Source organism: Leptodactylus fuscus, chromosome 6 (genome assembly GCF_031893055.1).
Source record: "Leptodactylus fuscus isolate aLepFus1 chromosome 6, aLepFus1.hap2, whole genome shotgun sequence".
In the NCBI taxonomy this organism is placed as follows: Eukaryota; Metazoa; Chordata; class Amphibia; order Anura; family Leptodactylidae; genus Leptodactylus; species Leptodactylus fuscus.
Genome location: NC_134270.1, coordinates 40481085 through 40494640, shown reverse-complemented (window position 1 = coordinate 40494640; position 13556 = coordinate 40481085). Strand labels below are relative to the sequence as shown.

General features: G+C 44.2%; 1 protein-coding gene across 1 annotated transcript in view; it reads right to left on the bottom strand.

Annotated features, from left to right (window-relative positions):
- PPP2R1B (protein phosphatase 2 scaffold subunit Abeta) overlaps positions 1-13556 on the bottom strand; it is a 44756-nt gene that overhangs the window by 25156 nt on the left and 6044 nt on the right. Inside the window, exons 2-3 of the mRNA XM_075279793.1 lie at positions 7277-7367; positions 4282-4382 (exon numbers count right to left, since the gene is read on the bottom strand). Of these exons, the coding sequence (XP_075135894.1) occupies positions 4282-4382; positions 7277-7367 (192 nt within the window). The remainder of the gene's footprint in view (positions 1-4281; positions 4383-7276; positions 7368-13556) is intronic.

The following is a 13556-nucleotide window of genomic DNA, read 5'->3' as shown; positions in this document are numbered from 1 at the left end:
CAACATGAAACTGCATGTCTGTACTCAACCTCTCCAATTCCTCCGCATCCTCATACTCATCCACCATAAGCGTTGCACAATTCTGCTAATACTAGGCTCCCTCCACCCTGATTTCCACCAACTCTGCTGGTTAGAGGCTCCCTCCATCATGAATTGGTCCAAACTGGGGTTTTTAGAGGCTCCCTCCACCATGAATTGGTCCAAACTGGGGTTTTTAGAGGCTCCCTCCACCATGAATTGGTCCAAACTGGGCTGTTTAGAGGCTCCCTCCACCATGAATTGGTCCAAACTGGGGTTTTTAGAGGCTCCCTCCACCATGAATTTGCCCAAACTGGCCTGTTTAGAGGCTCCCTCCACCATGAATTGGTCCAAACTGGGGTTTTTAGAGGCTCCCTCCACCATGAATTGGTCCAAACTGGGGTTTTTAGAGGCTCCCTCCACCATGAATTGGTCCAAACTGGGCTGTTTAGAGGCTCCCTCCACCATGAATTGGTCCAAACTGGGGTTTTTAGAGGCTCCCTCCACCATGAATTGGTCCAAACTGGGGTTTTTAGAGGCTCCCTCCACCATGAATTGGTCCAAACTGGGCTGTTTAGAGGCTCCCTCCACCATGAATTTGCCCAAACTGGGCTGTTTAGAGGCTCCCTCCACCATGAATTGGTCCAAACTGGGGTTTTTAGAGGCTCCCTCCACCATGAATTGGTCCAAACTGGGGTTTTTAGAGGCTCCCTCCACCATGAATTGGTCCAAACTGGGGTTTTTAGAGGCTCCCTCCACCATGAATTGGTCCAAACTGGGCTGGTTAGAGGCTCCCTCCACCATGAATTTGCCCAAACTGGGCTGTTTAGAGGCTCCCTCCACCATGAATTGGTCCAAACGGGGGTTTTTAGAGGCTCCCTCCACCATGAATTTGCCCAAACTGGGCTGGTTAGAGGCTCCCTCCACCATGAATTTGCCCAAACTGGGCTGTTTAGAGGCTCCCTCCACCATGAATTGGTCCAAACTGGGCTGTTTAGAGGCTCCCTCCACCATGAATTGGTCCAAACTGGGTTTTTTAGAGGCTCCCTCCACCATGAATTGGTCCAAACTGGGGTTTTTAGAGGCTCCCTCCACCATGAATTGGTCCAAACTGGGGTTTTTAGAGGCTCCCTCCACCATGAATTTGCCCAAACTCTGCTGGTTAGAGGCTCAATCCACCCTGATTTTCAAAACAAATGTTGGTGCCAACCTCAACTTACTACAAGGGCCAAATTCACTGCTGGTGACAAGCTCTCCTCACTGCAAGTGCCAAATACACATGTTTCAAGGTGTTTTCCTACTGTCAGAGAGGTGGTATTGAGTGTGTAAAGTGTGTAGTTGTTAGGCTGTGATGTTGGGGTAATAGAGGGTCTTTGGTGTGTTAGATGCCCCCAGACATGCTTCCCCTGCTGTCCCAGTGTCATTCCAGAGGTGTTGGCATCATTTCCTGGGTTGTCTTAGTGGACTTGGTGACCCTCCAGACACGGATTTGGGTTTCCCCCTTAACGAGTATCTGTTCCCCATAGACTATAATGGGGTTCGAAACCCGTTCGAACACACGAACATTGAGCGGCTGTTCGAATCGAATTTCGAACCTCGAACATTTTAGTGTTCGCTCATCTCTATTCTCTACAAGAATTAGTCTGAAACCTGGATAAAGGTGCAAATTCCATAATTGGGGGTCTGAACAGGAATGTGTAGCCTGCACATTCAAGAGAAACCGTAACATCCGAAAAATCATTGTTTCCAATGTTAAAGCTGTGCATAGCATTCAAGAACTGCACTCCCAAGCAGAGTCTGAACGTTAGCTAAGAGAACCGCTCTGATAATCTTCCAGCTAATGAGAAAATCCTGTCTACAGATGCGGGTCAGGAGAATGGCGCTCACATGCAGAATCCGGTTTCAGAATTAGGTAAGGCCAATGGTTTCACTATGTGCCCGGATTAGGGGAACTTTCCTACGTCGTCCGCAAAGTCTGAGCAGCCACTGAGGCCTATTAATCCCGCGGCACCATAAGCTTATTATGTGTATACTTACAAGACCACCTGGAGCTGCCTGTTTTGTTCGTGCAGCATCTGCTCCCAACATACATAAATTAGTTTCAACTGAGCTGGTGACGTTGATAAAAATATTTAAGAGCTGCCAAACTGAACACAAGTTTGGGACAGGAGCCAGGAGAGTAGGGCCCCCCAGATGGCACCTAATGTCTCAATACCCGCAACGCTTGCAAGCCTCACGTTCCAGAAGGCAGAAAAGGCTCAGAAGAGATCTAAGACTTTGGCAGCTTTACTTGCTGACGCACAAAGTAGATTGGCAGGGAAGTGGGGAGCCAGATGCAAGCTTTGTAGCTGAAGCCAACAGAGGACAAAAAGGGACAAGGCAACAGTCTATTAACAACTTTCATGTTTGATGGAATTAAGATTAAGAACACAAGAGTCCAGGATAATACAGTTTCATGCTAAAACCCCAAATAATACAACCGCTATAACGCACAGCACAATATGTGGACTCAAACATGGCCAACAAATGCATGCTAGAAAAACCCAAGCGCCCTACAGCAAAATGTAACAGTAGTATGGAGCGAACGCTATATACACAGAGGTATATCCAAGCTGAATGAGAATGTATACAAACAAACAAAAGGGACAAACTGGGGGGGGGGGGTTGGCTTTTTCACAATATCTAGTTAAAAGGATCACGTATGTATTGAAACCCTTCCTGGAGAACCTCTTTAGGCTGAGACCACATGTTGCAGAAAGGTTGCATTTTGGAGAACGTAGGTTTTTTGAGCCACAATATCTGGGACATTCTTATACTTCTCCCTTCCTGACTGAAAAAAAAAAAGCAGCTTTTTGTTGCAGATTTTGCTGCAGTTTTTTAAGCCACAGCCAGGATTGGATCGAGCAAGTATAAGTATTTCCTAGCTTTTTCCCATTCCTTTTGTAGCTATTCATGGTTTTGACTGATAAAACCAAAGCAAAATCTTCAACAACAAAAAATCTGCGTTTCCGCAACGTGGGGTCTTAGCCTAAAGGGGGTTTTCAGGTTTATCATCTGATGACCTAACTTTCCTTGGACCATTCATTGAAGATTTGCAGAACTTTTTTTTTTTTTTTTTTTTTTAATAACTAATTTTTATTGAAATTTTTCAAGTAAACAATAAAAAACAAACAACCAAGGGCAAAGACTTCCGCCAAAACCAGAAAATCCGGCTGAAACATACAGTAAGGCAATAAAGCCATAACCGCAGCAGAACAGGAAATCAGCTGCAGGACTATTTTAACAGGCCCGCAGAGTTTAGATACGTACAGCAACCTCTTCACAGAAAACCGAGCACAGCACCAGATATTTATATAGCAGCCATGCTTGGTATCACAACTGAGCCTGTTCACTTGTATAGGAATGAGCTCTTGACAGGGTCCAAGTTTTGGGTCGCAACAGTTCACATACTGATGCATAGGTTAGGTCATCAGTATATGACCTGTCAGGGTCTGACACACGGACCATGCACAGACCAGACCCTTGAATGGACCAGAGCTGTGAACTTATCACATGACCTATAACATGACAGATGGCTGTTGAAGTGGAAGCAGCAGTCAGGAAGGCTAGTCAATGATGAGATGGCATATTAACACCCAAATTGTCCAATCGGGAAAAGGAAAGGGGGGTTCCCCATGAACAATACCTTAACCACAAGTTCTGTTTGACGAGAGCGGTATTGTCCATGTGGGATCACTGCTCCATTCACGTATGTGGGACTTAGACTGCTGTACTGGACCATCTGTCAGTCCCTCAGAAGTGAAAGGAGAGGTGATCCTACCCATGTTTTAATGCTCTACAAACACAGGGGACCCCCTATTTCTTGGGCACTGAATGTGTTGGTGGCAGGGTAGCATGTAGACTAAGAATAAGTGTTCTTCGTGGGAAAAAAAAAAACATGCTAAGAATATGTGAACCTGATAAGACTACACAAATCCAGGTAATACACATAAAAAGGAACATTGTATCTGTATATTCCAGAGATTGAAAGCCAAAGATAAAACCCACAGCAATAACTGACCGGGTTTAGTCACAACAAGCAGGGACGTGTCCCCAACCTTGCTATGTAACAGGAATCTGATTCTAGCAGGACCAAGTGATCGAATAGCTAAAATACAGAAGTATATTATATATAAAGTAAGTAAATGGTATAGTATATATACACCATTTACTTACATAATACAAAGACACACTGGTTATAAAACAGGTCAAACACTCACGTACCAGTAAGCAATGTACAAATTCAGGTCCTCCAACCAGAGTGGTGAAGCTTCCCAGCTGCTCGGCCAGTGCAAGGAGCACCTCATCTTCATCGTATATGGTATCTGGAGAAGTAACACAAAAAACGGTAAAACAGAAAATCACCAGAGAGCTCAAAAGTGACAGCAAGAGCCAGAATTCCTTTTGGAAACAGTCATATGAGGGATGCTTTTTAAGGGGCACCTTATCCCTACAGAAAAGAGCTCAGCAGGGTCTTTCTAATATACAGTTGTGAGCCCAGGGACCCTTTGGTGACCATATGTTTGTCGCTGGGCTGCGACTAAACGGCACAAGGATGACATCAGTGTGCCGCTCGTGCCTCCATGGACAGTCATTGAGGTCAGTGAACATGGGCTGCAAAACTGATCTTCCTTCGTTTTGCCCCGGGGTCATAGCCCCATGCCCGTGGCTATGAAAATACAAAGTCATGTGTGCAGAGCAATAGGAAAGAAAGGGTTATAAAACATTATATTTGTAGCGGTAAAAATGACATCACTTCCTTGGGTTGGCACAACCACTGCAATAAGTGTATATGGTTTGTCAGGTATTAACAGTGGTAGAGTAAAACAGATTTCAATAGGACAGCGGACTGACGGCCTATCCTTAGCATAAGTCATCAATAGGAGATCAGAGGGAGTCCAAATCACGGAATGGATTTTGACATCATTTTGTTTTTAGACTGCATTGCGTGATAAGCTCAGCCCCCAACTTGGATGGACACAGGGACGTATGTATGGGCCTCAAGTCTCTAAAGATAATTTGCAAGTGATTTTTTACAAGGGTCAAATATTGATGACCTATCACCTGGGACTGGCAAAGATCAGCTGCTTGACCTGTTAGTGGCACATCAGTGATCACTGGTTCTGTTTCAAGTTCATTCGTCAACAACAAAAACACAGACTCGCAAGAAGATCAACTAGACTAGTAAGAATATGGAGATGAGAAGGCCGCTATGCTGAGCATTCCAGGCAAACTTGTAGTAACACATCCCAAGGGACATTACTGAAAAAATGCTGCAGTTTCAAAAGACATCACCAATTTCCCAGAATGATCAAAGTTTCAGGAGTGAGATCACTACTACATACTCTGGGATGTCTGAATATGGCTGACTCTTCCCTCCTTAGTAATTTTAGGCCACAGTCAGAGTCAGTAAAGTTAGGGCTCGTTCACACGGGCAGAGGGGGCGGATTTTGGCGCGAAATCCATGTCATAACCCGCCCCCTCACAATGGTGGTCTATATAGACCGCTGGCGTTCTTTTTTTTTTTTTTCGATAGCGGCATGTTGCCGCTAGTGGAAAAAAGAAGCGAGCTGCTCTTTCTTCAGGCGGACTCCACAGCTGAATCAGCCGCGGCGTCCGCCTTGTGGCAGAACCCTCCACATTTGGGCCTAATCCGGAGCGGATCCTGACATCCATCACCTGGTGTAGGGATTCTCATAGGCCAGGTAATACTCCCTAGGGACAAGGCTAGGCCACTGACAAGACGTAATACTCCCTACTTATAGGGGAGATTTTTTTCTGCTCTTCCACGAGAATTTGCATATTAGACAGTAAAATTCATGTTAAATCTTTATATTGGTGGCAAAACTAACCTGGTGCAAAGCACAGATACAGGCTAAGAGGTACACGTCTTTATGGCGCTGTACTTGCAGCTGTTTTGGATTTACTCGTGTACATCACCCCCATAATTTATACTATAACGCAATACTGCAGTTGTCTACACCAGTTTTTCTCAACCTCTTCAAGTCAAGTGAAAAAAGTTCAGACTATCCCCAATGGACGCTGTGGTGTCTGTCAGGTGACAGATCCTGTCCTTGAGCTCAATCTGAAGTGGGAAAGGAAAACTGGTGCACAGAGAATTAGATTTTCTGGTATTATTTGTGTCTAATAAATTTTGTAACAATTTATTGACAAATTTTGTTTCCTTTCTGTGAAATCCTGCATCTCTTTATTCTACCCCCTGTTCTGGCCTCTCACTGAATGTTATTGTGTATGGAGTACAGAGCTATGTACAATGAAGAGAATATGAGGGGAGGAGAGGGTCACTTCAAAGAGTTATATCTCAGACATTATTTATGGGATATTTATATGATATACAGCAGCTGCCTATAAATAGGTCAATCCCAAAGTGTGTTTTCAACCAGTGAAATCTCTGGAAATAATATAGATAGCACTGCAGGGTTCTAATGTACCTCAGTATGTTCACAAACTAGAGAGTTACATGAAGAGAAGCTCCTCATATATTAACCCCCCCCACCCCTTCCAAAAAAGCCAAACCCAAAACACCGTAACCGAGTACATACTCAACGAGAGGCAGCAACAGACCCCAATACAGGAACAAAGAAAACAAAGAGGGAGGATTTCACAGAAAGGAGCCAACGTACAAAAGTTTAGTTACGCACTAAGCCTCAGCACATGGCTTGTGATGCCTGTCTCTTCTTGGCAACCACGATGCCTCAGCATTTATAGATAGTGGTTGGTTTCGGTGGCACTAGCACCCCTGGAACCTAAGAACCTGATCCCTCACTAAATCTGCCACTTCCAGAGCAGCAAATCCCAGTCGTACCAAGTTTGCCCTGAGGTAAATGTAGCACAAGTTGAGAACCACTGGCCTAGACCATATAGACTGCTATGACATAAAATATAATATTAAAAAGGGAACATATAGAGGACCCGGCAAAAGGACTACCAACTGGAATATATTCACATCTGCGTCAGAGACTCCAATGTAGATTTCACTATTTCTTTGTGAAATCACCTGAAAATGACAGGGAAGAATAGGGTATACAGATAAAAGGGAATGTTTCATCTGGATACACATACACTAGGTTGGTGGTCTGCGTTCCACACTCATAAGGAAGCATCCAGTTATTTTATGCCTCCACAAGTCACAGGATTACAATTTGTCACAATACATTATTGTCCTTTTGTGTATGTATCTGCAGCACCAAATACTTACCAGTCAAAAATGGAAGCAGCTCGGTCCTGGTCCTCTCCACACCCAGAGCTAATGCTATGGTAGATAGCTTCTTGATACTGTTGAGGCGCAGCTGTGGGATAAGGAGAAGAAAGTGATTTCAGCTACTGTAAGACAGGTTATAATGTATATAAGACACTATTAGTACTTTTGATAGCTGGAGAGATGTCCCACTCCGCCATCTTTAGATTTAGGGGGCTCTTCCAAATAGGGGCTATTATTAAGGCCACTCTTTCCAGCCAGAGCTACTGTAACCCCTTCACAGACCTATACACACAGATCATAAAATCTGTCACCTCCTAGGCAAGAGAGAAATCCAATTCTGAAATTATCATGTCACTTTCTGGCTCCAGGACCAGAACACTCATCATTGTGGGTGTCATTGGCTCACAAGCAAGTCATTATACAGGAACACTCCAGAGATTGCAGAGAAAATATGTCAATTTCCAGCTATGAATATCAACATTGTCGTCTCATGGAATGACGTTACACCAGGCCGTGCCATAACGCACAGATGCTGATGTATATACACACACTACACAGTGGGGACAAGACATCAAAGAGCAGGAATGAGAAACATGTCCCAACCTACACTGCTAAGCACTGAAATGGATTCGTTATTGGACCTGCTCACAATACACATACCACCCCCATGCCCTTGAAAAAAATCCTAACTCCCTATTTTCAAGTCAGAAACGGGCCATGAACCACAGGAAGCCTTGGGTCAATGGATATTCCTCCTCACCCACCATACACTCAGTTCAGGTACATGTGTTCTCAGTAAGGAGAGGGCGGTGAGAGGCTGCCAGACACCTAGGATGGCGGCTTATGGGTCATCTTACCTCTGAACTAAAGGATCAGACATGCTGAAACCCAACAGCATGGTCCTTTCTCTCAACTTCTGACATTTGGGGAAAGTTGGAACCACCCCCCCCCTTGACATCAGAAGGTTGGACTGTCCCACTAATGTCCATCTGATGTGTGTGGCCACCTTTGCAACATCAACCCCAAAAAAAGAGAATACATATTGCATACCATTGCCCAAGTTGACAGGAGGTGACAGTAGCAGACACCAGCAAGACGCGGAAGGAAGTACCGTATTTATGGCATCTATTTACATGTAGTTACTCCATTTCTGATATTATTTTGTCCCAATTTATTGTGCCCATATTTACTGAATTGGTAGGGACAAATGATATTTTAGCGGTTCTGACTAGAAAAGGGGGGAGGGCATTCGGCGTCTTGAGTATTTTTTCACCTTGTTCGTATTATATGATGTTTTTATACACTGTGTTTTGGATTATTTAAAGGATTATGAATACGTGGGGCGTTTCCATTTTTGTGGCTTGACGCTATGCAGTGTTTTGAGAATTTTGTTGGTACCTCTTTACGATCAGATGTTAAAACTCATGCATATGACCACCAAAGTCATCAATCTCTCAGTATAGCTCAATAAAATCGCTAAATCTGCCGATAAACAGCTTTAGGGAGCATTTGCACTAAGTATACACTGAGCTGATTCTGAACGTAAAACACGTTCAGAATCGGCGTGTACAAAGTAGATCCCATTCATTTCAATGGGAGCCGGCATACGAGCGCTCCCCATAGAAATAAATGGGCTGCTTTTTTCCCTATTGGTTTCAATTTATTACGTGCGTATCACATTGAAACCAATAGGGAAAAAAGCAGCCCATTCATTTCAATAGGTAGCGCACGTATGCCAGCTCCCATTGAAATGAATGGGCTCTGCTTTGTACGCGCTGATTCTTAACGTGTCTTACGTTCAGAATCAGCTCAGCGTATACTTAGTGCGAATGCACCCTTAGTGTCCAATAGATGGTCTTAGGTTGGCTGAACGCACCAATTCTGCCCAGGAGTCATGAATATCATCTCAGAGGATCCCTTTATTGCTGTTACGGGGGGGACGTCTGTATGACAACCAGCAGCATTCTGATTCCAGCTCTGCATGGTTACACAAGACGCAACTTCGAATCACTACAATATACCTAATGTTATACAATATTACACTTTTAGGTTTTATCCACAGTAGAAGGATTTGCAGGAAATTACAATTTGGTTGCCATTGCAACCCATTCACAAAGTATAGTAGACTGGAAAGAAGCCAGGATGCTAAGGGAATTAGACTAAAGCTCCTTGCAGACGACCATAGGCGACCTGCTCATTTCTATGGGGCCAAGCACACTACAGTGTATTCCATGGATCAGTGTGCGGCCTGCGAGTCCACGCCACAAAATATGGAGTAGGTCCTACTCTGTTCAGTGTTTGCAGCAGGGACTCGCCTATAGAAGCCCATAGGAGACTAAAAATCATGGATGGCACACTGATTTATTCTAAGTGTCATCCATGTGGTGTTCGTATTTGCGGAACATGAAAAGCCGGCACCAACAGATTCTGGATGACACTGATGACTGCCAGTTTTTGCGGCCATATAGCACTGATGCTGCAGACACACTGATGACATACAGTCTGCAAAAACTGAACACTAAATACTAGTTTGGGGACTGCAAACTACACACGGTCTTCAACTAGGCCAAGTTCACACCAGCGTTCAAACTATGTTCAGGGTCTCCGTCCCCGTGCCTGCTTGAAAACTGCATAGAGAAAAGTCCTGCAAGCACCCGAATTCTAGTGTGACCCCAGCGTTAGGTCTAGTGATTATGTTATAGTACTGCAGACCCTCAGGGCACCGGCACCTTGGCAGTCCCAGATTTGATTTTTTTTTTTTTTTTTTTTACCACTAGTGTTTGACGTATGAGAAAATTTTATTTTAATAGTTTGAGAATTGTCAGATGCAGGAATGGCTTGTTTATTTTTATTTGTGATCGAAGGAAAGGGGAGGGAGGGTCATCAGAATTTTTATGTTTCTTTAGATTTTGTTTTCAATTTTAAAGGGATCCCATCATTAATTTTTTTTTTTTTTTTCCTAACACGCAGGGATAGACTTAAGAAAGGCTATTCTTCTACTTTTAGATGTCTTATCTGCGCGGGAGAAATCCCGGTTTTCATCTGTAAGCAAATGAGTTCTCTCGCAGCACAAGGGCAGTCCGCAGCGCTCAAACAGCACTGGGGGCGTAAACAATGCTGCGAAAGAAATCTCCAGCGCTGCCTCCATCTTCTTCTGGAACGGCCTCTACCTGAGTCTTCTTCCGGGTCTGGGGTCAAACTTCTAGGCATGTGCAGTCGGCTCTGCAATCAGAACTCGAGCAGAGCCGACTGCACATGCACACGGCCATTTTCTTGTGGCCGCTTACCCCAGCTTACTGTGTAAGTGGTCACAAGAAAATGGCCACTTACAACAGGCGGGCATGCGCAGTCGGTTCTGCCCGAGTCCTGACGGCAGAGCCGATTGTGCATGCCAGGAAGTTTGAAGCCAGCACCAGAAGACGCAGGAAGAGGCCGTTCCTGAAGAAGATGGAGGCGGCGCTGGAGAGTTCTCTGACAGCATTGGGGACGCCCCCAGTGCTGTTTGAGTGCTGGGAACTGCCCCCCCCCCCCATTAAAATTTCGTTTTAATGATAGGATCCTTTTAATGACTTTTTTTTTTCACTTTGTTCATTTGTTAACCTGATCTCTGCCATTGGTAATGAACAGGTTAACAGAGATCACATTTTTTTTCTGGAAGGATAAAAAAAAAAAAAAAAAATACACATTTTTTGAAGAATTTTCTTTACCACAGAGGGCTATGAAGTTTGCATTACTGACATTACCATATTTTTCAGACTATAAGACATGACATGACTAAGGCGCACCCAAGGACTGGTCAAATGTAGTAGCAGAGTCCAAGTCACTGACTAGTATGCTGAGGATGATAAAGGGGGTTATTAGCTAACAGCTAAGGCGCACATACACAAAGCTCCATCAGTGGCCCCCACATGTTCTCTGTGGACAGCTCCAGGCAGCGGCCCCCTTTCGGACTGCAGGGTCATCCAGCTGATTTATCCTCTCCCTTGCCCTGTATTGATCAGATAGATCAGCGCGGAGCAGGGAGGGAGCGCTGTGCAGACGCACACAAAGCTCTCCGATCAGAATTGCTTCATCAGCACCTCTCCCCATCATTAAGCAACCAGTGAGCAAGATCTGGCACTACCGGACCACGCTGGAAGATGCAGGGGCTTTTTCGGCAATTTTTCCTTGCTAAAAAGTGCCTCTTCTAGTCCAGAAAATACGGTAAATGATATTCAGGCATATAAATGCTATGAGGTTGCAAATAAAGCAGGGAACCATTACTATAACCATCTCCATTGTATAAGTGGCATTACATTCATAAACAGCCAAAACTTTGGTTGATGTAAAAAGTGATTTTGTCATTCTGACACCTGTAACCTTGTTTCTGTGTACAGAGCCCTGTATGGAGTATTTATGTGGCACAAACTGTACTATTTATTTATATCATTTTCAGAAAAGGTTTGACAATTTGATCACAATTTATTACTTTTTGGGAATGAGGAGAATAGCGATTTTCCATATTTTGCAGACTATAAGATGCACCGGGGCCAGATGTACTTTTTAGTTACACCATTTTGGGGACTCTAATTGTAGGCATTCGCTCCGGGTCTCCGCTGTACATTACAGTGGACACCCGGTAGCTGAGGTGACTGCTCTTAAGCTGAGCGGCAGCCATTATTTTTACAGACTCTGCATATTCCGTGCTATTACAGCGGATACCAGGAGGTTCACACCGCCGGGACACCCACTAAGCCCAGGGCCAGCAGCATTGCCTCATTCCTCCCATTGCAGAAAACCAGCAGCAGGAGTGGGGCAATGATGCAATCCCCCTCCCCCCTACATTTTTTTTTTTTTTTTTTTTTTTTTTGGGGGGGGGGGGGGGGGATGCACCCTATAGCCCGAAAAAAAAAGGGTAACTATTTTGATCTTTCTTTTATCGCTACTTGTTTGCCATCTGGGATAAATATTTTTATATTTTTCTAGTTCAGGCATTTTCAAATGCACGGATGCTAAATTTATTTGTGATCTAGGGATATTTTTTTTTTCTTTTCAAGTTCATCGGTATCCAGCTTTATTAGATCCCAGACAACTCCACGAATTGTTTATAGAGACTGAACACTTTGCAGTCATGGCGATAAACCACCAGCCGACTGCCAAAACCCGCGGCCCGCACAACGGCAGAAAGTCCTGTGGGTAATGCCACATTGTCAGTTGTTTAGTGGCCACAAGTGGGCATAGCGTCTGTTATATGAGGTTTATCCAATTGTCAAAGTCATCAGTTCAGCAGTCACATGAGAAATAAGAAGGACAAATTTTTGTTCTGTTATCCAAGAAAAACCCCAAAACACTAGCTTTTATGCTGCTACCAATTTTGGCAGCACTGTACAGAGACTGTCCATATACATCAGTCCCTATTTCCATTTGGGCTTAGATACACACAGATTCATGAACTTCTTATGGAATTGGCCCATCTGTATGTTTGGATGTGTAGGAGAAAAATCTGAACTAGAATAAACTTTAGAAAATAAAACCTTGGTTGTATTTGCCAGAGTTCCCTCTATCCAGAGACCGTGCACTACTAGGATACAGAACTACCAACCTGTACTGTAGTCATCAGTTATCCTATAGTGAGACAGTGACTCAAGGCATCATAGATGGCTCAGGCCCGATTCACATCTGCATTCGGCCCATTCCCTTCCCCTCTCTGCATGAAAAATGTGAAGAGAAAGTCCGGAAAGCAGCACTTTTTTTCTCTGCATTTTTAGTGCGGAAACCACACGAACCTCATTACAGTCTATGGGGTCCGTGGGTTTCCTAAGATAACCGCTTATTTATGTGGATTAGGTTTCCGTTCGGGGTTCCCATGCAGACTCCCCAAACAGAAACCCATGCGCAGATGTGAACCGGGCCTAAGATATTCTGCAGAGACAATGCAGTCTGGGAAACCAAGCTTGTGCACAGACCGTACTTACCAGACCATAAATGCCTGTATACAGCTAGCCTCAGACAAAAGATCAGGACTTGTCATATTTGGACTATGTAGTTTATACATCGGTTTCTTATTATGAGAAAGAATATTGGGCGGACACACAAATATCATAGGAACCAGTCAATAATGTGTATATGGAGGGGGTCCTGACTCTTCCATGACAGAAGATATCAAGGGAAGACAAGGATGACGCAGTTTGATTAAACATTCCATTTGTTCTCAGAGGATAAAAGCCACCACCATAGTTATTCCCTCTGTCCTCTCTGCACGTGTACGGAGTATTCATAAGGAAATGCTATTGGCTAA